General features: G+C 43.1%; 1 protein-coding gene across 1 annotated transcript in view; it reads right to left on the bottom strand.

Annotated features, from left to right (window-relative positions):
• The window catches only part of LOC126284601 (uncharacterized), a 64,295-nt gene that overhangs the window by 6,255 nt on the left and 30,681 nt on the right, over positions 1-27,359 (bottom strand). The window contains exon 3 of the mRNA XM_049983648.1: positions 9,610-9,777. Within this exon, the coding sequence (XP_049839605.1) occupies positions 9,610-9,777 (168 nt within the window). The remainder of the gene's footprint in view (positions 1-9,609; positions 9,778-27,359) is intronic.

Here is a 27,359-nt window from a genome sequence, read left to right as displayed (position 1 = left end):
TGATGACAGTGGTCCCTCTAGGCATGTAATGCTCCAAAATGACGCCTTTTTCGTCCCAAAAGAGAGTCATCATAACCTTCCCTGCTGATGGTTCTGTTCGAAACTTCTTTGGTTTTGGTGATGAGGAATGGCACCATTCCTTGCCCACTCTCTTCGTTTCCGGTTGGTGGAAGTGAACCCAGGTTTCGTCCCCAGTAACGATTCTTGCAAGGAAGCCATCACCTTCTCGTTCAAAGGTCCGAAGAAGTGCTTCACAAGTATCAATACGTCGTTCTCTCATTCAGGAGTCAGCTGCCGTGGCACCCATCTTGCAGACACTTTCTGAAACTTGAGCACATCATGCACAATATGGTGTGCTCACCCATGACTAATCTGTAAAAAAGCTGCAATGTCATTCAGTCTCACTCGGCAGTTTTCCTTCACTATGGCTTCAACTGCTGAAATGTTCTGTGGAGTCACAACTCGTTGTGCCTGACCTGGACGAGGAGCACTGAAGTCACACCATTTGCGAACTTCCTACTCCATTCGTAGACTTGCTGCTGTGACAAACATGCGTCACTGCACTGACCCTTCATTCGTTGATAGATTTCAATAGGTTTCACACCTTCACTACGCAAAAATCTAATAACAGAACGCTGTTCTTCCCTGGTGCAAATTGCAATGGGGCAGCCATATTTATACTGATACTGCGACGGTATGTGTGCATCTACACTATGCTGTCACCTACAGTCCATACTGAACGCTGTTTGTCGCACGCTTACCAACTTACAGGATAACGGCCCGAAATTTCTATTTGTTATTACAAATTTAAGGTTTTCATTTGACTCACTTTCGTATTATTCATTATAACACACATATATGACTAGCTCTTACGTGAAACAACTGAAATGGTTTAGTTACGTTTCCGCAATTTAATTTGTTGTTTGTTATATCCATTGCATATATAATAATTCAGCTTGAGGAACCTGCATGTGAAGACTAATCTGAGAAGTTAGTGTAGAGATGTTGAAACGGTTTTCAGTAATACACTCCTGGAAATTGAAATAAGAACACGGTGAATTCATTGTCCCAGGAAGGGGAAACTTTATTGACACATTCCTGGGGTCAGATACATCACATGATCACACTGACAGAACCACAGGCACATAGACACAGGCAACAGAGCATGCACAATGTCGGCACTAGTACAGTGTATATCCACCTTTCGCAGCAATGCAGGCTGCTATTCTCCCATGCAGACGATCGTAGAGATGCTGGATGTAGTCCTGTGGAACGGCTTGCCATGCCATTTCCACCTGGCGCCTCAGTTGGACCAGCGTTCGTGCTGGACATGCAGACCGCGTGAGACGACGCTTCATCCAGTCCCAAACATGCTCAATGGGGGATAGATCCGGAGATCTTGCTGGCCAGGGTAGTTGACTTACACCTTCTAGAGCACGTTGGGTGGCACGGGATACATGCGGACGTGCATTGTCCTGTTGGAACAGCAAGTTCCCTTGCCGGTCTAGGAATGGTAGAACGATGGGTTCGATGACGGTTTGGATGTACCGTGCACTATTCAGTGTCCCCTCGACGATCACCAGAGATGTACGGCCAGTGTAGGAGATTGCTCCTCACACCATGATGCTGGGTGTTGGCCCTGTGTGCCTCAGTCGTATGCAGTCCTGATTGTGGCGCTCACCTGCACGGCGCCAAACACGCATACGACCATCATTGGCACCAAGGCAGAAGCGACTCTCATCGCTGAGGACGACACGTCTCCATTCGTCCCCCCATTCACGCCTGTCGCGACACCACTGGAGGCGGGCTGCACGATGTTGGGGCGTGAGCGGAAGACGGCCTAACGGTGTGCGGGACCGTAGTCCAGCTTCATGGAGACGGTTGCGAATGGTCCTCGCCGATACCGCAGGAGCAACAGTGTCCTTAATTTGCTGGGAAGTGGCGGTGCGGTCCCCTACGGCACTGCGTAGGATCCTACGGTCTTGGCGTGCATCCGTGCGTCGCTGCGGTCCGGTCCCAGGTCGACGGGCACGTGCACCTTCCGCCGACCACTGGCGACAACATCGATGTACTGTGGAGACCTCACGCCCCACGTGTTGAGCAATTCGGCAGTACGTCCACCCGGTCTCCCGCATGTCCACTATACGCCCTCGCTCAAAGTCCGTCAACTGCACATACGGTTCACGTCCACGCTGTCGCGGCATGCTACCAGTGTTAAAGACTGCGATGGAGCTCCGTATGCCACGGCAATCTGGCTGAGAGTGACGGCGGCGGTGCACAAATGCTGCGCAGCTAGCGCCATTCGACGGTCAACACCGCGGTTCCTGGTGTGTCCACTGTGCCGTGCGTGTGATCATTGCTTGTACAGCCCTCTGGCAGTGTCCGGAGCAAGTATGGTGGGTCTGACACACCGGTGTCGATGTGTTCTTTTTTCCATTTCCAGGAGTGTAGATTCTAGAGGAAACTTTGTGTATATACTTAATATTCACGTGACATAGACACTTTGTGCAGCCCTGCTAAGTCGGGTGTATCATATACATCCATCACGTGCTTAAAGGACACATACTGATGATTAGTGTAGTAATTTTATCACAATTTATCATATATTTGTGACCAGTTAAATTAATTTCAGATTTAACATTGTGGAGAAAATAATTTAGATGATGAGCAGCATGAAGAGTAACATTAATGTTTTTTGTGAACGATTCAGCGTGTTGAAATGAGTTTTTAGGTACACAGAGGGATGATCTGTTAAATGGTGAATACTCTTAATTCCTGAGTCCTCCGAGATACTGAGAGAAATATAGTTTTATTAAACTGAACCATTTATTTCGTTTCATTGAATCCCAAAACGTTTGAAAAGAAGAGAACAAGCATTTAAAGACTGAGCCGGGGCGCTGCTGGAGCTAGTTTCGTCGCACTTAAAATGGAATCGCTGCCATCGAATATAGGCTCGCCATCTTTGCCTTCCGCGATTCAGGCCGGTGGTCGGGTGGTTAACGGGGAGAGAAAAGAGACAGCGGAGTGGATATTCGCAGGGTCGGAGGTGCCTTGTTGGCGTTTACCGTGAGGCCTGTACGTTATGGGCAGGGTCAGCGAGAGATCCCGGCAGTGACTTGATGGGACCTCGGGTGGTGCACTGTTGTGTTTTGGGGCTTTTCTGCTGCATGTATAGGTCCTTGTTACTGGCCATTGAAATTGAGATGTGTCTATGGTGTGACGAAGGAAATGTGTGATGCTCGCCGCTGTTGCATGTGAAAACGCTTCGTCTGCCTTGTGTCCGTTCAGGAAATTATGTGAAGTAAATAGCTGATACCACGGTGCCGTCTTGCTCTCACGCATTGTTGAATATATTTCGGAATTACTGAATGGTGAAGGTATCCCACGTGCAAATCAAATGAAGCCATTTGCGCCATACTAAGGTACTGTTTTATTATGCTTAAATCTATGTCAGTTATATGTGCATTTATATGCCCTTTTTTAGTTGCAGAGGTTATAAAAGTATGTAAACAAAGAGCTATGTGGAAAGGAATGTAAAGTGGAAACCCTTCCAATAAGTGTTTACACTCGAACTCTGTATTACTAAAAAAATTATTCAAATGGCTCTGAGCACTATGCGACTTAACTTCTGAGGTCATCAGTCGCCTAGAACTTAGAAGTAATTAAACGTAACTAACCTAAAGACATCACACACATCCATGCTCCAGGCTAGATTCAAACCTGCGACCGTAGCGGTCACGCGGTTCCAGACTGAAGCGCCTAGAACCGCACGGCTCTGTATTACTAAAAGTGCCTTTCGATACCAGCACCTACCTTGGGTAATAAGTGTTATTCGGCGGTTGTGATGGTACTGTAAGTAATTATTATACACAAAATTGTTTATTCTGTTTATACTAAATTGGAGATGTAAGGTCGGTGTGTGCCACTGTAAATTACTATTGTCTCCTCTGTGTGGCAGCCTAGCATTGTCAGTGGCTTCAACCATTATTCCTGTCATATATCGAGTTTTGTATTCGCGGGTTTGCTTAAGCTGACACTGTTAAGTTGAGTTGTAAGACCTATAAACAGGCACGTCAAACTGAGTATTCTATGAGCTCAAGACGATATTCTATTACGTGGTACCTTAGTTTGTTATAGGTTAGAAGTATTTTACGTGTTATTAATACTCTGCTGTTTGCTTTGTCTAAAGAGGAGCTAGTTCTGTGAAGTAGTCGTTTATATTCAGTTAGTGTGTTATGCCTTGTGCCTTTTCATGTTGATTGTTTTTAAGAAGCTATGAATGACTCTGTGTATGTTGCAGGTAGCTAAACTGTAAGTAGGCTGTTTAAGTTTTCTTATTGGTAACGCCACGTAGCGCTCTGTATGAAAATCCGCCGCAGTGGTGGATGTGGGAACGTGAGATGGCGGATTTTTGAGAATGGATAATCTGGAGGTGTGTCCATCAGAAACAGTTTGTTTGTTCTCAGTTACATTGTTTGTTCTCTATTAAAATCATTCATTTGCTATCAGTAGTTAGTGCCTTCCGTAGTTTGAATCTTTTATTTAGCTGGCAGTAGTGGCGCTCGCTGTATTGCAGTAGCTCGAGTAACGAAGATTTTTGTGAGGTAAGTAATTTGTGAAAGATATAATTTAAGGTTAGTCAGGGCCATTCTTTTGTAGGGATTATTGAAAGTCAGATTCCGTTCCACTAAAAAAATATTGTGTGTCAGTTTAAGCACAGTCGTATATAATTTTTCTAAGCGGACGATTCAGTATTCACGGGGGTCGCGTCCTGACGGGGTTCATTGTGGGCCTTTTTACTACGGCACATCCGGCTATCCTCCTTCAGTACATCTGTCGAGTGGAATTAGGGCTTACTGTAATCACCTTATATGTTTAAGTTAAGTATCTCCCTTGCCAGGGCGCGAACCTTCGTGGATATTGTTGTATTTTCATCTGTAAAGATTGATAGTGTTATTCATTTGTTCTCATCACATGTATGATTATTTATCTTGTTATATTTAACGTCAGTAACATGTGTTAGCGAGGTCCGAATTGGGACGTTGTATTCTCCTCTTGTGGAAACAAATTTAAGTAATTTTATTCCTTTTTTCAGTAGCCTTTAGATGAGTACATTTTGCCTCCATGTTTGGTGTTTTTATGGCTTCCACGTTAATTAAAATTACAATAAAGGTAAATTAGCGAACGGAGGCTTTCGTGTATTTATTAGTTGCTAAGTGGATCCTAAGTTAAGTGCAGGAACCCTACCAAAGACTGTTAATGTTCGTGTTGAACGTTTTCGCAGAAATATCCGAGAGATTTGTCCAAATTGAAAGATATGACGACTGGCATCAGCTGCTGCGACCTAATAAAGGCCAAGTAGGGGTGCAAGCCTCCGGCAAGTGTGCTCGTAGTGAGAGCTGTGACGGCCGGAATCGGCTTTCGCGGTGTAAACAAGGCAAAGTGGGAGCACAATATCAGAGAAATGTGCTCAAGAAGTAAAATGGCTAAATGGGAGCAGGATTATGGGAGAAATGTGCTCAAATAGAACGATATGATGGAAGGAATGCAGACAAGGCAAAGAGGGGGCAGAAGTATGAGAGAAATGTATAAAAATGAAAGGTATGACTGCCAGAATTGGCTGTTGCGACGTAAAGATGGCCAAGTGCGTGCAGAAGTGTTCAAGAAATATGCTCAATTTGGAAGGTATGTATGATGGATGGAATCGGCCGTTGCGATGTAAACAAAGCCATTTGGGGGCACAAGTATCCGAGAGATGTGCTCAGACTGACAGTTATGTGAGATGGCCGGAATCGGCTGTTGCAATGTAAGCAAGGCGTAGCTTTGTCAGAAGTATCTGAGAAGTGTCCTCGAACTGAAAGGCATGAAGCACATCTCGGGTTCTGTGTTCGAAACAAGGCCAAGTGGTGACGAGACGTGTGCTAAAATTGAATCTAAAAACGGAGCTATTTTAAGTTAAACCACTTCATGTGCAATGTTCGTAGGTAAAGGTCAAGAAAGGAATCTTCACACGTGTTGTTAACTGTTTTCTTTACTTGCGAATGACGTCGGTGTCCAGCGGTGATAACCATATGGTCTTAATGCAACACATTAGATCCTCGGTTGTTGTAATGACATGGCAGAAGCTTAATAACTTGTTTCCTGACTACGGTGTTTTATTTACGTTTAACATTAATCAATCCATGATCACAAATAATATCCAAAATCACAATTAACCTGTAAATTCGGAATACACATAAAAGTTACGAAGAGATACAATGTCTTTTTAACCACAATAAGTCAAAGACCTTCACAGCGTGTTCACGCCCTCCGATGCGGAACGAGTCTGACACAATTGACGCCAAGAATGAATAGTATATATCTCCTGGTTAGTTCTGGAAGGTTCCATAAAATTCCATAGAACAATTACTATCTTAGTAACATTCTTAATTTAAAGTTTACGTTTCCCACATATAAATCCTTTTAGAGAGTTATGATAGTGACAAGTGTTAACAGCATTATAAAATTAGAGTAAATATTCCTAAAGCTACTGGCTTTATATTGAGTTAATAAATTAATCAGATACTGTAAGTCAATAACAATATAAATACATACAGTTGCCTTGAATGGCGTAAAATAACTTTGCAAAATAAGAATAAATGATGATATTCTGTTTTATGGAGTTTTTCTGACATTTATTGGAAAACTAATTTTCGTAGTATAATATAGCACCATAAATAATGATCGATATATAAACTGAAAAATATGTATGTGGCGAAGTTTCATCTGCGTACCAGAAAACTAAGTTCAAATACGACCATAAATTAGGTAGTATCTTATATTCCTGTTGGAGGTAATAATTCCGTACAGGCTTGATTTATTACACGATGGCTTTTTCTCCATGACCTAACTGCGAAAATTATTGAAGTGTCACACACGACCCTTCTTAAAGGTCTTCCTGTAGTATCATTTATAGAGAAGGTATGGTAGTCTGTTTTCACAACATCCTCTGAATAGCACAAATAAACTAAAGTAGCTCTCTGAGATCTTTTAATACTTAAATTGTTAAGTTTTTATATGGACCGCGTTTCTGTAACTTCATTCAGTTTTACATACAATTGTTCTGATTTTGTAGATGTAAATTAAATGTTCTCAGGTCGTCCTTCAAGTAAGCTGATAGTGGACTGCTTGTCAGACCAAAGACAAATACTCTCCACGTTTTATTGATTATTTATTTTGCCTTTCGTGACCTCGTTCATGTAAGGTCATAATGGTCGCCTGTTTTGTCTGTATTTGTTGCCAGGAAATTTAAAACACTTTTTTACTTATAAGTTGTCGGACTAGTTGTCTGACGTTGTTGTCACACAAGGTATTCAGTGTTACTTCGCAAGACGGACATTACGGCCGATAATGTATTTCCTTCGCACCCCACAATACTGACATCGCTTACCAAAGCAATGTTAAGTGTGATTCGTCAGGATACCGAAAAACTGCTGCACAGTTGATCTAAGTTGTCAGTCCAACATTAAACGTGGCTTTAGTCGTCTGTCATACGCTTCACATTTCTGGGCTCATTTCTTGTCAACAGTACAACTACACGATTTCTTTTAGGAATATATGAGCAAAGTGTCATTGATATCAAGGAAGACAAATTAACAAATACTTTGACGAAGTACATCCCTTCTAGTTCTGTATGAAGTAAATAAAGTGAAAACACATTCATAACATGACTTCATTCGTCTACGTAATACAATAGTAACATAAAATTCATCTTTTCAAAAACATACATTTTGTTTGAGATGGATGTGTTTCCCTGACACTGTCTCTTATTGCTTTTATCTTCCCCTTCGAGTATAAAAATACGATATTCAACAGGATATAAAAACAAGTACCAGACATCCAAGATAGCTGTAGGTTCAGATTTTCTAGAAATACTTTTCAGTCCTGGAACGTGAACATTAATATTTTCAACTCCACTTCGAATACGTGGTTTACAGTATAACTCCTTTTTCTTTCAAAACTAAGGCTTAGTTTAGGATCTGGATTTTTTATTTTGTTGTCTTCAGAATGTCCGTATGAACACACATCGGATTCAGATTCATGTACTTGATTTGTATTTTGAGCTTTATGTTCTGCAATATGTTTTAATGAGATAAACACAGTCACTTGAAAATGGCATAAAAGGCCGAAACCTGGGTCGTAATTAAATAAACATCGTTACAGTCAAATCTCGGTGTGTTCATTTAAAAATTATTGTATGACTGTTGCTCAGAAACATAAAAAACTGTTTCATGTACTTGAGATTATATCAGTTAACTAAGGGACAATTTCATCTTCATCAGAAGTGAAAACCATTGAGTAAGAATTTCAAGGTCAGTAAGCCACTGTTAGACCGTTTTTGTGAAGCCGTAGTGATACAAAATATTGTTTATAACTTTCAGGTCGTGTAATAAGATTAAAAGCTAGTGACACCTCTTATGAAAGTAAAGATATTGAGAGATTTGAGGAACTGAGTGGGACTTGACCCTAAAGGCGATAGCGACATACAATTTTGGGGTGGTGGAACCCAAACAAAAATATTTTTTTTAGTTCACCTTGAAACAGCAGTATTACAGGTCGTTACCTTCAGTATTAAAAAAGTGATGGAGACTTAGAGACAACGGTTTTCAAAGCCATCTTCCTTTTATCGCACAAAATCAAAGAGCTGTGGTGTCCCTAGGACCCAATTAGTTCGGTTATGGTTTAAAGAGTAGTCAACATCAAATATGAAGATGGATACCACGTATTATTCCTGTTTTTTAATAATGAAGAATTACCTAGGTATATTATACTGTAAGACACTAATGAATTAATAAAGCCTTTCGTCTTCTATTTTAAATAAGAGAAGATGACGTCAGCTGATATACTATTGTTGCGTAGAATAACCAATTATTCATATCACTTTGAAATAAATTCCGAATAGCTATATTTGGTGATGTTCACTTATAACTGGTAACGTTCCCAACGTGTTAAGTTGAAGCTACGAATATGTCCGTGTAAATGTTGTGTACTACTATAAATGATAATCAGTGTTCGACAGTAGACATGGTGATTTTCCCTTCACCCTGAAGTGTGTCTGACTAAAATTCTTAAAATTTGTTCAGAAAAGTGGAAACAGTTTACAGGAAAACAGTTATCAGAAGAGAAAGTGAACATCTGGCTGACTCTAAGATTCCTCCCTACACAAAAACTAAAAATCTATCTTTCTGCACAGAAAATTACATTTTCTTTATTCATCACCATTATGTATTGTAATCATCGTTAGCATATTACAGTAAATGTGTAAATATGTCTCTAAGCCGGCTTCTTTACCATATGTGCTTATGTTTAGGTAACATCAAATAAAACACGGCACAAACTTTTAAAACAATCTCATTAATGGTCAGTTTTCTAAACTGACTTATTACTAAGTGTTTGTACGTCAAAGTTTTAAGTGAGTGACGATAACGTTTCGCCAAGGAGCTTATACGTAGAGCCGATACTTTTTTTTTTCAGATATACATAAATGTCACGCGTGTAGTAGAAAAAAGAAAAAAAACTGCATCTAATTTAGAATCTAGCCGAAGAGAAAATATTTTTCGGTACACTCACCAGGTAGAGGTGTAGAGGAGACCCGATTACATAGCCAATGAGGATTAGGATACCTAGAATGATAAAAGCTACTATCGTGCCGTCGACAACTGCCGTACGCACGTGAGTAGAAGGACCTAAGCCAACTTCCTGGTTAGTTGTGAGACAGGCTATGATAATGGATAAAACCTGAAAAGAAACCATACAAACATTAGTGGGCTACGTGCAGACGACATACAAAAATCCTGTACAGGGTGATTTTTTCAAGACATTTATTTCTGTTGGACGCAAATGTATTGGTAGGCAGTAGATTCTATCATATATTTACAGCATGAGTGATACACAGTTTGTTATGGTACAAGAAACAATAGGTAATTCATTTACGATCATGTCAATATGCAGTGAGACGCAGGTGCAAAAAGACTATGTTCATATAGAAATGCTAACAGTCGTACACTGAGGTGACAGAGGTCACGATCACGGTCACGGTCATCCAATATCTTGTCTACCTCCTCTTGTCCGACGTGCAGCAACTGGACGTGGCTTGGATTCAACAAGCCGCTGGAAGCTCCTTGCAGAAATATTGAGCCATGCTGTGTCTATAAAGGCCCATAATTACTGCAACAGCTCAAGTGTTGCACATGCAGGATGTTATGCACGAACTGACCTCTGTATTATCTTCCATAAATGTTCGATGGGATTAATGTCGCACGATCTGTATGGCCAAACCTTTCGGTCGAATTGTCCAGAATGCTCTTGAAACAAATCGTGAACATTTGTGGAACAGTGACATGGTGCATTGTCCTCCACAAGAATTCCATTGTTTTTTTGGGTATATGAAGTCCATGAACGGCTGTAAATGTTCTCCAAGTAACCAAACATCCAGAGGAGCCATTCCATCGTTGTTTGGGAACATGAAGTCTGTGGACGGCTGCAGATGGTGTCAGGCAGGCGAACATAACATGGACCACAGGACCCAGTACATTCCAACTAAACACGGCCCACACCATTATGGAGCCACTACCAGCTTTCACAGTGGCTTGTTCAGAACTAGGGTGCATGGATTCGTGGGGTCTGCGCCACTCTCGAAACCTACTATCAGCTCCTACCAACTGAAATCGTGACTCATATGACCAGACAACGGCTTTTTTTTTTCAGTTGTCTAGGGCACAGTCGATAGGTTTACGAGCACAGGGGAGTCCATATGGGCGATGTTGTGCTGGAACCATAGTCCATTAACTCAAAATTTCGCTACACTGTCCTAACGGATACGATCGTCGTATGTCCCACAACGATTTCTGCGGTTATTTCACGTACTGTTGCTTGTCTGTTAGCACTGACAATTTTGTGCAAACGCCGCTGCTGTCGGTCGTTAAGACCTTCGTCCACTGCAGTGTCCATGGGGAGAGGTTATTCCTTGAATGTGGTATTCTCGGCATACTCTTGCCACTGTGGATCGCGGAGTACTGAATACCCTAACGATTTCCGAAATGGAATGTCTCATGAGTCTGTCTCCCATTACCATTCTACGTTCAAAGTCCGTTAGTTCCCGTCGTGCAGCCGTCATCACGTCGGGAAGCTTTTCACGTGAATCACCTGACTTCAAATGATAGCTCCGTCAATGCACTGTGCTGTTATACCTCGTGTACTTTTATCTGTATATGTGGATATTGCTATCCAATGACTTTTGTCACCTCAGTGTATTTTTATAATATGCAGCACTTTGAAGTCTGTATGTGTTATGTACTATATAAATAAGTAAATAAAAAAAACATGCAACATGTTTACATTGACGTTTTAAATTGTAAAAAAAGTAAACCATTCACTGATAGAAATAAATTATGATGTGTCCTCCGTTAGATGTCTCATACTTTCCATAGACCATTTTATGAAAGAAATATGGAAGATATGAATAATAAATTGCGTAATGCATTAAATGATAGAAGTATCTGTTAGAAGATACTTATTCAGGTCACATAAATGGTGACAAAAATGCTATGTTCATCCTTAGAAAAATTAAAGACTATGAACATACGTAATGAAATTAGCAGGAAAGCTACTACTCTGCTGGATGTTTATTACTGCTTGCTTGATAATAACATGTAAGTGCTAACAATTGTGGTTGATTTTTACTTTTAATTGATTGTATAACTATATTTATGGCTGAATTTGGTGCTAATTTTGAATTTGATTTAAAGAAGATTGTTGCTCTTTCTACTTTAAGACAACTTGGTCTAATAATAAGAATTTTGGCAATATGTTATCGAAAGCTTGCATTCTTTCATTTATTGGCTCACGCTTTGTTTAGGGCGTTATTATTTATGTGTGCAGGCAGAATAACTCTTGCTAGTGTTTTATTGAAGTTAGGTGGTTATGGAATTTTCCGTGTTATAAAGGTTATTTCTTATTTGGGGTTAAGGTTTACGTATGGAGAATTGCGTTGCTGTAGGGATTCCAGTTCTGGCATCTACTTCTTCAGGAAATTTGTGGAGCCCTTGGAAAATTTAGTAACTAATTCTCACAATATTCTTACTGTTCATTTTTCATGGATTTTTTTCAGTTACATTACCAACCGTTGGATAACAGTGAGTGACAGTTCATAAAATAAGTTAGCGACTTCGTGTGTAATTAAACGCAATGAAAATTATTTGTGAGTACACAAAGGCTAATTGTCAAACTGGAATAATAGGATACTGCCTGAAACATTTGTTTTAAAGTAAGACCATTCAGTTATATTTGTGCCAGCACAATATTTTTACTTACTTGTAACTGAAGAATATAAACGGTTTTTTGTATATAAAGATCTTAAAAGTTTACAATGAACGCATTGTCTCCCTGTTTAGTTGGCAACTAAGCCATGTCAGGTATGGTTTGATCTTGAGCTCTTAATTAATGTTTCTGCAATATTTCCAGTTTTTGACAGTCGTTTAAAATCGTAAGAGCGTTGTTAGTTTAATTTTAATTTGAACCCAGAATCGTATTTCATTTTCTGTCTTTTTCGATTTATGTTACTCTCGCAGGGTATCTTCACCGCGAGTTTCTCTGATACATCTACGTAAGACTCCGCAAGCCACCAAACGGTGAATGGCAGAGATTACTTCTGGTGTCAATAATTGATATGCTGTCACTCCACTTGAGGACGCTCTGGATAGTTACTCATGGATATTTTAAAGTGGATATTGCTTTACAGCAGTTTGTCATCAATAGTGCAGTTGCAAAGTAGTGCCGGCCGGAGTGGCCGAACGGTTCTTGGCGTTACAGTCTGGAACCGCGCGACCGCTACGGTCCCAGGTTCGAATCCTGTCTCGGGCATGGATGTATTTGATGTCCTTAGGTTAGTTAGGTTTAAGTAGTTCTAAGTTCTAGGGGACTAATGACCTCAGAAGTTAAGTCCCATAGTGCTCAGAGCCATTTGCACAGTAGTGGATATATTTTCCTACGTATGCGCAATATGTTTCATTTATTCACGTTCAGGGTCAACTACCAGAGACTGCACCAGTAATCAATCCTTTGCAGATCATTCTCCAAATCTGTAAGTCTTCTGACTACTTTTTTATAGGCATACATCGTTCGAAAACATTCTTAAAAAGCTTCCGACGCTTTTTAATAGATCATTTATATACAGTGTAAACAATAACAGTGTTTCACACTTCTGTGGGGTGCTCCAGTAATTACCTTAACATCTGTCACTTTTGTTCAACCAAAGAAGACGTGTTGAGTTATGTCAGCAAGTAAGTCATGAATCCAGTCACAGATCTGGTCCCATATTTGATAAGCCCCTATTTTTTTTATTAACCACAGCGTGGGGCAGTGTCAAATTCCATTCCTGAAGTCAAGAAACACGGCACTATCTTGAGTGCTGTAGTATACAGCTCTATGGATCTCATGGAGAAACAGAGCTAGTTGAGATGCGCAAGATCTCTGTTTGCAAAATCTGAGTTGGTTTGTAGGGAAGTGATTTCGTTCTCCAAAAATGCCATAGTTCTTGAGCATAAAATGTGTTGCATAATTCTGCAACTGACTGACGTCAATGTTACAGGCCTATGATAATGAGCATCTGTCCTACGGTCTTCTTGAAAATGGAAATGACCAGCTCTTTTTTCCAACCGCTAGGTACCTTCCGTTGCTGCATCGATCTACATAAACTGCTGTCAGAAGGGGTGCAAGTTCTTTTGCATAATGTTTGTGGATTTTTATAAGTATCTTATCTGGTCCTGATGGTTTTCCACTAGTAAGCGATTGTAGTTTGCTTTTCTATTCGGTGAACGGCTATCTCAGTATCTGCCATTTCGAAGTTCGCAAGATGTTTTGAAATGACGGATCGGGCTAGTATCTTCCGCGGTCAAACTACACTACTGCTCATTAAAATTACTACACCACGAAGATAACGTGCTACAGACGCGAAATTTAACCGACAGGAAGAAGATGCTGTGATACGCAAATGATTAGCTTTTCAGAGCATTCACACAAGGTTCTCGCCGGTAGCGACACCTACAACGTGCTGAAGTGAGGAAAGTTTCCAATCGATTTCTCGTACACAAACAGCAGTTGACCGACGTTGCCTGGTGAAATGTTTTTGTGATGCCTCGTGTAAGGAGGAGAAATGCGTACCATCACGTTTTCGACTTTGATAAAGGTCAGATTGTAACCTATCGCGATTGCGGTTTATCGTATCGCGACATTGCTGCTCGCGTTGGTCGAGATCCAAAGACTGTTAGCAGAATATGGAATCGGTGGGTTCAGGAGGGTAATACGGAACGCCGTGCTGGATCCCAACGGCCTCGTATCACTAGCAGTCGAGATGACAGGCATCATATCCGAACGGCTGTAACGGATCATGCAGCCACGTTTCGATCCCTGAGTCAACAGATGGGGACGTTTGCAAGACAACAACCATCTGCACGAACATTTCGACGACGTTTGCTGCAGCATGGACTATCAGCTCGGAGACCGTGGCTGCGGTTACCCTTGACGGTGCATCACAGGAAGGAGCGCCTGCAATGGTGTACTCAACGAGGAACCTCGGTGCACAAATGGCAAAACGTCATTTTTTCGGATGATTCCAGATTAAGTGTACAGCATCATGATGGTCGCATCCGTGTTTGGCGACATCGCGGTGAACGCACATTGGAAGCGTCATCGCCATACTGGCGTATCACCCGGCGAGGTGGTATGGGGTGCCAATGTTTACACGTATCGGTCACCTCTTGTTCTCATTGACGACACTTTGAACAGTGGAGTTACATTTCAGATGTTTTACGACCCGTGGCTCTACCCTCCATTCGATCTCTGCGGAACCCTACATTTCAGCAGGATAATGAACAACCGCATGTTGCAGGTCCTGTACGGGTCTTTCTGGATACGGAAAACGTTCAACTGCTGCCCTGACCAGCACATTCTCCAAATCTCTCACCAACTGAAAAAGTCTGGTCAATGTTGGCCGAGCAACTGGCTCGTGACAATACGCCAGTCACTACTCTTGATAAACTGTGGTATCGTGTTGAAGCTGCATGGGCAGCTGTACCTGTACACGCCATCCAAGCTGTGTTTGACTCAATGCCCAGGTGTATCACGGCCGTTATTACGGTCAGAGGTGATTGTTCTGGGTACTGATTTCTCAGGATCTGTGCACCCAAATATCGTGAAAATGTAATCACATGTCAGTTCAAGTATAATATATTTGTCCAATGAATACGCTTTTATCATCTCCGTCTCTTCTTGGTGTAGCAATTTTAATGGCCAGTAGTGTATTTCTGAAGATCGAATGCAGTATTTCGGCCTTGCCTCTGTTATCCCCCTTTCGATGCGATTGTGGTTACTGCGAGGATGAACAGAGGATTTCTAATCACTGTTTTTAGTGACTGACCATTGAAGTCTAGGGATAGTATGGCTTTGGCAGTGGTGAGGCGAGCACGTCCGGTTTGCGTCTCTCCTGTTGCGCTGCTTGCGAACGAGCGCACGTTTGGTTCCTCGTGTCTGAATTCATCGAGCATCACGCCGAGCCACAATTAAATTTACTCGTCCTTTGGATCGTGAACGGACAAAAGAATATGAAGTAGAACAGTTTATATTGGACGAAATGCTTCTCCCGGCGCAACATCTTCTCGGAATTCGTTTTTCGATCGTTAGTACCGCTGAAGACATAAAGCTGACTAATGAACAGGTGTGCACCGAGGTTGTGCGGCGCCATACTAAAGATCTCAAGTTCTGATACTCTACCGGACTTATAGAGACTTGGAAAAGGCCAGGTGATACGGGAAGATTTCAGTTAGATTACATCATGGTCAAGCACAGATTCCCAAAGCAGATACTGGGTTGAAAGGCGTGCCCAGGAGCAAATATAGATTCACATCACATGTAGCAGCAATGAAGAGTAGACTGAGGTTTCGGTGATTAGTCAGGAACAATCATTACGCATAGAAGTGCGATGCCGAAGTACTCAGGAATGACGAGATACGCTTGAAGTTTTCTAGAGCCATAGAAACAGCGTTGGGAAATAGGTCAGTAGGCAATCGGCTCAAGAGGAACTGACATCTCTAAAAAGGGCAATCACAGAAGTTGGAAAGGGAAACATAGGATCAAAGAAGGTAACTGCGAAGAAACCATGGGTAACAGAAGAAATACTTCAGTTTATCGATGAAAGTCGGAAATACAAAAATGTTCAGGGAATTTCAAGAATACAGAAATACATATCAGTGAGGAATGGAATAAACAGGAAGTGCAGGGAAGCTAAGAAGAAATGGCTCCATGAAAAATGTAAAGAAGTCGAAAAGGAAATGATGCTCGAAACGACTGACTCAGCATATACAAAAGTCAAAGCAACCTTCGGTGAAATTAAAAGCAAGAGTGGTAATATTAAAGAGAGCAACGGGGATACCAATCATAAATACAGAGGGAAGAACGGATATGTGGGAAGAGAACAATGAAGGACTCTATGAATGGGAAGGTTTACATAATGTGATAGAAGAAGAAACAGGAGTCGGTTTAGAACAGATAGGGAATCTAGTATTAGGATCAGAATTTAACAGAGCTTTGGAAGACTTAAGATCAAATAAGACAGAAGGGAAAGATAACTTTCCATCAGAATTCATGAAATCATTGGGGAAAGTGGCAACAATACGGTTATTCAGGTAGGAGTGTAGAATGTATGAGACTGGCGACACAATATCCGACTTTCGAAAAAATATCATCTACACGATTCCGAAGACTGCAAGAGCTGATAAGTGTGACAATTACCACACGATCCACTTAACAGATCACTTATCCAGGTTGCTAACAAGAATAATATACAGAAGAATGGAAAAGAAAATCAGTCTGTTAGATGACGGTCAGTTAGGCTTTAGGAAATGTAAAGGCACCCGAGAAGCAAATTCTGACGCTGCGGTTGATAATGGAAGCAAGGCCAAAGAAAAATGAAAACAGGTTTGTAGGATTCGTCGACCTGGAAAAAATTTTCGACAATATAAAAGTGTGCAAGATGTTCAAAATTTTGAGAAAAGTAGGCGAGAGCTATAGGAAGAGACGGGTAACGTACAATATGTACATGAGTCAAGGGGGAATAATAAGAGCGGACGACCAGGAACGAAGTGCTCTAATTAAAAAGGGTGTAAGACAGAGATGCAGTCTTTCGCGCCTACTGTTCAATCTGTTCATCGAAGAAACAATGAGGGAAATAAATGAAAGGTTCAGGAGTGGAATCAAAATTCAAAGTGAAGGACATCAGTGTTACGATTCGCTGATGACATTGCTATCCTGAGCGAAAGTGTAGAAGAATTACATTATCTGCTGAATGGACAGTCTAATGAGTACAGAATATGGATTGAGAGTAAATCGGAGAAAGACAAAAGTAACGAGAATTAGCAGAAATGAGAACAGCGAGAATGTTAACATCAGGACTGATGGTCACGAAGCAGATGAAGTTAAGGAATTCTGCTATCCAGGCAGCGAAATAACCAATGACGCACGGAGCAAGGAGGAACCAAAAGGAGACTAGCACAGGCAAAAAGGGAGTTGCTGGCCAAAAGAAGTCTACAAGCATCAAAAATAGGCCTTAATTTGAGGAAGAAAATTCTGAGAATGTATGTTTGGAGCACAGAACTGTATGGATGTGAAACATGGACTGTTGGAAAATCGGAACAGAAGAGAATCGAAGCGTTAGAGATGTGGAGCAACAGAAGAATGTTGAAGATTATGTGGACTGATAAGGTAAGTAATGAGAAGGTACTGCGTAGACTGCGAGAGGAAAGGCATATGTGGAAAACACTGACGAGAAGAAGGACAGGATGATAGGACATCTGGTGAGACACCAGGGAATTACTTCCATGGTACTAGTGGGAGCTGTAGAGGGCAAAAACTGTAGAGGAAGACATCCAGTAATGAGGACGTAGGTTGCAACTGCTACTCTAAGATGAAGAGGTTGGCACAGGTTCAAAATGGTTCAAATGGTTGAAATGGCTCTGGGCGCTATGGGACTTAAATTCTGAGGTCATCAGTCCCCTAGAACTTAGAACTACTTAAACCTAACTAACCTAAGGAGATCACACACATCCATGCCGGCGGCAGGATTCGAACCTGTGACAGCAGCGGTCGCGCGGTTCCAGACTGTAGCGGCTAGAACCGCTCGGCCACCCCTGCCGGCGGTTGGCACAGGAGAAAGATTTCTGGCGAGCAGCTTCAAAACACAAAACAGTCAGAAGACTGGTGACTAAAAAAAAAAAAAAATGGAGGGGTGGGGGGGGGTGGGGGGGGGGGGGAGGTTGTCGTGGTTGATCACGGTGGTTTTGACCTCCGAGCGTTGAGGATGTTTGTACTCCCGTTTGAGATGCCGTCGGACGTTGCGATGGCCGCCTTTCAACCTTGCAACAACCTCGTCAGTCACGTCACTGAAACATGGAAGATGTTCCAAATCTACCGTGTCCTCAATGGTGAGCGTCAGATAGAAATTTAAATGAGGAAAGAAATGCCTTCTTACTCTGTTACTGCCGGCTGAAGGGCTGTAGACATGTACGATGGTCAGCCGCGCACTTGTTTAGGTTATGGCCAGGAAGGCCACTTCTGTGGTAAATGTCCCCTATGTAGATCGGTTCAGCCGCCGCTCGGGGACGTCTATCTACCTGGGGCGCCCACTGTGTTACCCTACGGGACTACCTTCTGTTGTGCCTACTCTGAATCATTCAGCACCGGTGGCGACTCCTCTCGACGAAGCGATGGACGTTTTACCTGTCTCGCCTACACTACTGCCGGAAGCCATCAGCATCCCGACCCCATAGTTGTTGATCATGGAGCTGTAACGGCTTTCTGCCGTCTGGCAACATGCTGGATGACAACCGACCGCATTCCGTCATGGAACAACATGTTAGGAAGCACTCATCGCCGAGGAAAGGGATGAGAGAACGCCACACCCTTTGTCATGACTGCTTCCATGGTGTGTGTGCACGTGGTAACGACCTTCCTATTTATAATGCAATGTCCTCCGACGCCATGGAAGCAGACGAAGCGACGTCTCTCCCTGTCTCCACATCTGGTCAGCATCCACCTATGGGCACTGATCCTTCCCTTTTGCATCTGATGCAGCTGCCTCCTTTTCTGTATCTGATACCACCTGTTGTGCACCTCTGAAAGCGTTCCACTGAACCGGCCCAGTGAGACATCTGTCTCCTGGGTGGACGATGTCGATGCTGAAGATGGAAGTTTGGGAGGTATACATGGCGATGGAATCCCCTTGGTGAGGTCTGCTCTCTCCCCATCACAGGGGCCTTGCGGGAAGTGCCCTGTACGTCGTGTTTGCATTTCCTGCCCTCCTTTCGATGGCAGCTTTTCAGACTTGTCGCATGGCCACAGTCAAACACAATAAAATACGCGTCCGCCATAAACTAGCATTACTCCATGGAATGCTGTATCTACATCTACATTTATACTCCGCAAGCCACCCAACGGTGTGTGGCGGAGGGTACTTTACGCGGCACTGTCATTACCTCTCCTTCCTGTTCCAGTCGCGTATGGCTCGCGGGAAGAACGACTGCCGGAAAGCCTCCGTGCGCGCTCGAATCTCTCTAATTTTTATTCTTGATCTCCTCGGGAGAAGTACTATATTCGATACCTCATCCAGAAACTCACCATCTCGAAATCTGGACAGCCTACACCGCGATGCAGAGCGCCTCTCTTGCAGAGTCTGCCACTTGAGTTTGCTAAAAATCTCCTTAACGCTATCACGCTTACCAAATAACCCTGTGACGAACATTGGTGGCGCCCTCTTCAGGAGGTGCATGTCGCGACTTTAGTCCCCATGGCTTTATGGCACAGGTCTCCCATGCTTCCTGCACTGGTAGTGGGTTAGTAATCCTATTACGTGACAGTATCGTTTTTCATGAATTTGCCTATTCCCCAATGAAAGATGTATGGCTCTCATCTTTGGTGGTGTCAGGATCGACGTCTATGCGCCATTTGGTTTGGGTCGCCATCAAGAATTGTCTTCTCTGAGACGGTCACGCACATCCTCCTGAGTCGGCAGGACGCCTAGATCTTGGGGGGTGGGGTTCCTTCAAATCCACCTGGGCATCCAAAATCCAACTCCAACTACCTCGTCACTCTCTATGTGCAGCGCTAGCTGCAATTGTCCAGCACTGCACCTTAACCTTGTGGGATCTTCGCGATGTTCCTATTGACCGTGTGGGGTTTATGCCTTCTTCAAAGTCGCCCCGATCGTGCTCATATCTCTCGTAGTATTGACGGTAGGTTCAAATGGCTTTGAGCACTATGGGACTTAACTTCTGAGCTCATCAGTCCCCTAGAACTTAGAACTACTTAAACCTAACTAACCTAGGGACATCACACACATCCGTGCCCGAGGCAGGATTCGAACCTGGGACCGTAACGGTCGCTATTGTCGGTAGGGTGCAGGCTGGTGAAGTCTGGCCTGTTGCTTTCTATCACCATGAACCGCATATTTGTGCCTTTAATCTCTTCCGCCAAAATGTGTAGAGTTGCCTGGGACCGTGGAAAATGAGCACAGTCCATCTTACTTCAGCTGACTGTAGGGTCGGCAGCTCATCGAGACCGTGCGGACAGGCTGTCGTCGGCTCTGCGATGCATATCAATCGGTCCTGCCATGGCGGGTCCTCTGCGCTAAGCCTGCTTTCCGCAAAGCATTGATTGATGCGGAAGGGAGGATTTCTACTTCACCATTCTTTGGGAATGTACTATGAAACCGTATTCGCCAGTGCGTCAGGCGATGGCGAATCATGCCAAGGCACAGGCCGTTGCCCACTTTCGATGTCGCTTCGGAGGATCTATGGCCAGGGTCTGCACGCCAGACGGGCTAGCACAGGAGCGTCCGTCTGTTTTCCCGCGTGATAGCGGAACGGCGCCACCATTGGAAGACTTCAATTAATGTTCTCACGACTGACAACAGGCGGCCCTTAGATATGCAAGGTTGATGTGTGGTCTGCCATCGACCTACATTACGTGATGCTGTACTCTGCCCAACGTCACCACGTTTCCTACATTACCGTGATGATCAGACTCTTCTTTAGCTCTGTTCGAGGGGATGCAACGATGGATCGGCTTGCCGACGTCATGGACGACGAAGTCCACGTGGCCATCCAGGCGGGTTCCACGAATAAGTCAACCATCGCCAACGCCGTCGCACTCGACTTTTATCGGACATTTCGTCCCGTACTGGTGTCGGTGCAGGCGGATATTTGTCGACACGTTACGTTGCCTATCGTGCAGATCCCTCAACGGTATCCTCATTCCCATTCTAACAACCCAACCACAACGGAGGTAAAAAATTAATTATGATTGTAGTGTTGCCCACGCTGCTAAACATTGCATTTTCGGGCAACAACAAAGTTATATTATGTGGCAGGTGTCATTAGAACACAGTTAATAAAGTCGTTTCATGAAATAATGGATAAACGAGGCACTCATATTTCTGTGTTTCCCACGCTGGTCTCGTTGTGAACTCATGGCTCAGTCGTCGAAAAACTAGGTAGTGATGATTCCAAACTCGGATGCAAAGAGGCCTAGGTGTTATTATGCGATATTCAAAAGTTTTGTAGATGTGTTTCATAAACCATTCTTGAAGAATAAACTTTTGCAAGTTAGCACAATGTTGATGTAAAAAGAAAGTAATGAGCACTCGGAATTTAAGTTACACTTCTTTTTTTATTATTTTTGTTGCAATATCACTTCACAATATAAAACATACTTGAAAATATCTTCCTCACTGTTAAAGTTCACATTACATAAACTGACTACAATTTGCGTCTTTTCAACATGACGACCAAGACTTGACTCTCTAATAACCGCTTACGCGCCCAAACCTCAGAGTTACAAGTACGTCAAAGATCATAGTGACAAAAGAAATAATTCACATAAGAATAATATCATTGCAATATAAACATATCGATGTATCAAAGTACCTATACATTAATGAAATGAAATCTGAATGTTGTCTCAGAAATGTGTTAGCTACTTTACAGAAACACAGTAGAATGTTGCTGGTTTCGAGAGGTTGAGGTGAGGTGCCGTAATGGTTACGTAATTCAAGTACCATTACACCATCAACAAGCCTCACAGTACATCACATATATGCGACTATCGCCGTTTGACGTCTCTCAACAGTAACACAAAGGTCTTTACTTGACAGCTGGCTGTTGGGCTTAAACAGACGGCCGAGTACGTGACTTTCCCTGTTCAAACCTCTTTGGGAGGTGCCAGTAACATCCGCTCTCTATCGCTGTCGAGACATAATTATGTCGAGTCGTAAGTCACTCTCGCTCGTGCTCGTTGTGTGCGTGGATTTTTGGCCGCTCCTGACTACAGTAAGTCGTTCGATTGAGTCGAACACGACTACCTGGGACTGGTGCTCCGCAGTAAGGAATACGTCGTAATGCGTCTCCTTCAAAACAATGCGTGTGAAGTCTTACGGGACTTAACTGCAAAGGTCATTCAGTCCCTAAGCTTACACACTACTTAACCTAAATTATCCTAAGGACAAACACACACACACATGCCCGAGGGAGGACTCGAACCTCCGCCGGAACCAGCCTTACAGTCCATGACTGCAGCGCGTCTCCTTCGTCTCCCATCTTGATCCGTCGTTCGGTGCGTCAAGGCAGCTAGCGCTCTGTGCTGTTGGATGCTTTCGCCATGGAACCGTTGCCATCCATCATCGCCTGCGTGGGATGTCTATCGTTTGTCAAGTATTTTGCCGCACTGCTTATGTGGACGGTCTCGTCCTCGTTCTTGTTATTGGTGCTAAGGACAAGGAATCATTGCCATGGGTTACCGCCTATGGCGAAGCTTCTGATAGCTGCCTTAATGTTCCCAAATCAAGCACTGTGGCTATAGGTGCTGGGCTTCCTGAGTACAGCACTACATCTACATCTACATACATACACCGCAATTCACGATACGGTGCATGGCGGAGGGTACTTCGTACAATAATAAGCATATCCTCTCCCTGTTCCACTCCCAAACAGAACGAGGAAAAAATGACTGCCTATATGCCTCTGTACGAGCCCTAATCTCTCTTATTTTATATTTGGGGTCTTTCCGCGAAATATGAGTTGGCGGCAGTAAAATTGTACTGCAGTCAGCCTCAAATGCTGGTTCTCTAAATTCACGAAAAGAACGCCTCCTTTCCTCTAGAGACTCCCACCCGAGTTCCTGAAGCATTTCCGTAACACTCGCGTGATGATCAAACCTACCCCTAACAAATCTAGCAGCCCGCCTCTGAATTGCTTCTATGTCCACCCTCAATCCGACCTGGTAGGGATACCAAACGCTCGAACAGCACTCAAGTATACGTCGTATTAGTGTTTTATAAGTGGTCTCCTTTACAGATGAACCACATCGTCCCAAAATTCTACGAATGAACCGAAGACGACGATCCGCCTTCCCCACAACTGCCATTACATGCTTGTCCCACTTCATATCGCTCTGCAATGTTACGCCCAAATATTTAATCGACGTGGAGTATTCAGACATTACGGGATTCTTTTTACTATTCATCTGCATTAATTTACATTTATCTATATTTAGAGTTAGCTGCCATTCTTTACACCAATCACAAATCCTGTCCAAGTGATCTTGTATCCTCCTACAGTCACTCAACGACGACACCTTCCCGTACACCACAGCATCATCAGCAAACAGCCGCACATTGCTGTTCACCCTAATGAAAAGATCATTTATGTAGATAGAAAACAACAGCGGACCTACCACAGTTCCCTGGGGCACTCCAGATGATACCCTCACCTCCGATGAACACTCACCATCGAGGACAACGTACTGTGTTCTATTACTTAAGAAGTCTTCGAGCCACTCACATATTTGGGAACCAATCCCATATGCTCGTACCTTAGTTAGGAGTGTGCAGTGGGGCACCGAGTCAAACGCTTTCCGGAAGTCAAGGAATATGGCATCCGTCTGATACCCTTTATCCATGGTTCGCCAGATATCATGTGAAAATAGGGCGAGTTGCGTTTCGCAGGAGCGATGCTTTCTGAAGCCGTGCTGATGCATGGACAGCAACTCCTCTGTCTCAAATAAATGTAACAATAACTCCACCAGATAAACCTAAAGACAATAAAAATAATTAAACCTTAAACCTAAATAAGAAATGTAAATGCTGCTATCCATTGCTTAAAACTACAGATCGCGAGTGCTCTGTGGCGCACGATTGTTCTAACTGTAGGCGCCTACTGTTCCAATTACGAGCTGGGCGCCTAGATCAACGTTTAAGAACCATATATCTGCTGCATGGATACATACATAAATACATTTGGTGTCACGTATCCCTCACGTGGCACAGACGCTGCCCATTCTGCCATCCATGGCCCACCTCAAGGTAGCGACACTGAGTTCATACTCTGTCACGGCTTGCTCTTCAAGGCAGAGTACGAGACCCTCACTCTCCGACGGTACAGGGACAGATGGTTCAAATGGCTCTAAACACTATGGGACTTAAGATCTGAGGTCATCAGTCCCCTAGGACTTAGAACTACTTAAACCGAACTTCGTATGTAAAGTACACAAGCGGCAAGACGCAGTCAATACCTTCGCTGCGCAGTGCCGATGGTACTGTTATCGACGACTGTGCCGCTAATGTTATTGAACGCAGTTTTCCGAAATTCCTTCACCAGGCAAGACGAATGGAATATTCCAGAATTTGAAACACGAACATCTGCTAGCATGAGTTTCTTAGAAGTAGATACCTTAGGGGTTGCGAAGCAACTCAAATCGCTTGATACGGGCAAGTCTTCAGGTCCAGATTGTATACCGATTAGGTTCCTTTCAGATTACGCTGATACTATAGCTCCCTACTTAGCACTCATATACAACCGCTCGCTCACCGATAGATCTGTACCTACAGATTGGAAAATTGCGCAGGTCGCACCAGTGTTCAAGAAGGGTAGTAGGAGTAGTCCATTTAACTACAGACCTATATCATTGACGTCGGTTTGCAGTAGGGTTTTGGAGCATATACTGTATTCAAACATTATGAATCACCTCGAAGGGAACGATCTATTGACACGTAATCAGCATGGCTTCAGAAAACATCGCTCTTGTGCAACGCAGCTAGCTCTTTATTCGCACGAAGTAATGGCCGCTATCGACAGGGGATCTCAAGTTGATTCCGTATTTCTAGATTTCCGGAAAGCTTTTGACACCGTTCCTCACAAGCGACTTCTAATCAAGCTGCGGAGCTATGGGGTATCGTCTCAGTTGTGCGACTGGATTCGTGATTTCCTGTCAGGAAGGTCGCAGTTCGTAGTAATAGACGGCAAATCATCGAGTAAAACTGAAGTGATATCAGGTGTTCCCCAGGGAAGCGTCCTGGGACCTCTACTGTTCCTGATCTATATAAATGACCTGGGTGACAATCTGAGCAGTTCTCTTAGACTGTTCGCAGATGATGCTGTAATTTACCGTCTAGTAAGGTCATCCGAAGACCAGTATCAGCTGCAAAGCGATTTAGAAAAGATTGCTGTATGGTGTGTCAGGTGGCAGTTGACGCTAAATAACGAAAAGTGTGAGATGATCCACATGAGTTCCAAAAGAAATCCGTTGGAATTCAATTACTCGATAAATGGTACAATTCTCAAGGCTGTCAATTCAACTAAGTACCTGGGTGTTAAAATTACGAACAACTTCAGTTGGAAGGACCACATAGATAATATTGTCGGGAAGGCGAGCCAAAGGTTGCGTTTCATTGGCAGGACACTTAGAAGATGCAACAAGTCCACTAAAGAGACAGCTTACACTACACTCGTTCGTCCTCTGTTAGAATATTGCTGCGCGGTGTGGAATCCTTACCAGGTGGGATTGACGGAGGACATCGAAAGGGTGCAAAAAAGGGCAGATCGTTTTGTATTATCGCGTTATAGGGGAGAGAGTTTGGCAGATATGATACACGAGTTGGGATGGAAGTCATTACAGCATAGACGTTTTTCGTCGCGGCGAGACCTTTTTACGAAATTTCAGTCACCAACTTTCTCTTCCGAATGCGAAAATATTTTGTTGAGCCCAACCTACATAGGTAGGAATGATCATCAAAATAAAATAAGAGAAATCAGAGCTCGAACAGAAAGTTTTAGGTGTTCGTTTTTCCCGCTCGCTGTTCGGGAGTGGAATAGTAGAGAGATAGTATGATTGTGGTTCGATGAACCCTCTGCCAAGCACTTATATGTGAATTGCAGAGTAGTCATGTAGATGTAGATGAACCTAAGGACATCACACACATCCATGCCCGAGGCAGGATTAGAACCTGCGACCGTAGCAGCAGCGCGGTTCCGGACTGAAGCGCGTAGCTGATGATGCAGTATGAAGTCGCGACGGGAGAAAACTGTAGGGAAATGCGGGAGATCAAAGCTATTAATTGGTGCTCGACAGAATTAAATGTAGATTATTGAGTATAAGTAGCTGAATTACCCATTATTAATCCATTACTTTAATCACTATAAATCACTGGCAACAGTAATATCAATAAACTCCCTGTGAATATCAGTCTGGAGCGATCTAAAGTAGTTGGAACAGATAGTTGAACGGAAAGCAACTCTCAGGCTGAAATTCACTCGATGAGTCCTACGGGAAATCAGCCGTGGAACAGGTAACTTACAAAAACCTCGCGTCATCGTTTCTTGAGCATTGTTGAAGTACTGAGTATGAGTGTGGGAGCATACCTGACAGGATTAATGGAAAAGATAGGGAAAAACGTAAGAAGACCCGCTTATTTTGTCTCGAGTTTGTTTAGCATGCCTGGAGGCATCTCAGAGATGCTCATCAAACTTTGTAGACAGACGTTACAAAAGAGACGCTGTACATTACGGAAAAGTTAATTGTGAAACATTTCTAGAGCGTACGTTTCAGTAACATTAGGCATTTTAATGTGTTCAATCCATGAGATTTGAAGCATACCATCTTTCCTCATGAAAAATATTAGTCACACAGCTCCGAAGATCGCTAGGGACCATATATGCGAAAACTATTGCACATCTGATTCCTGCAGGAATAAACTACATAAAAGTGAAAAAGAAAGTTGAGGATGTCTTAGGTGACGATCACTTTGACTTTAGGTAAGGTGTAGGTGGAAGGTGTCAGTCCGTTCCTGACCAGACACATCTCGTTTATATTTCTTAAATTGCATTAACCACAATTACAGCTATGTTTCTATTGCTCGATTTATACTGGTTGCTAATTAAAATAACGATGTCAGTAATGGTAAAGGTTAAGCCATCTTTTCCTATACAAGGGGGTCAGAAACT

This window comes from Schistocerca gregaria, chromosome 8 (genome assembly GCF_023897955.1).
Source record: "Schistocerca gregaria isolate iqSchGreg1 chromosome 8, iqSchGreg1.2, whole genome shotgun sequence".
Classification (NCBI taxonomy): Eukaryota; Metazoa; Arthropoda; class Insecta; order Orthoptera; family Acrididae; genus Schistocerca; species Schistocerca gregaria.
Note: the sequence above shows the minus strand (reverse complement) of the source record. Positions and strands in the feature narration are given on the sequence as shown.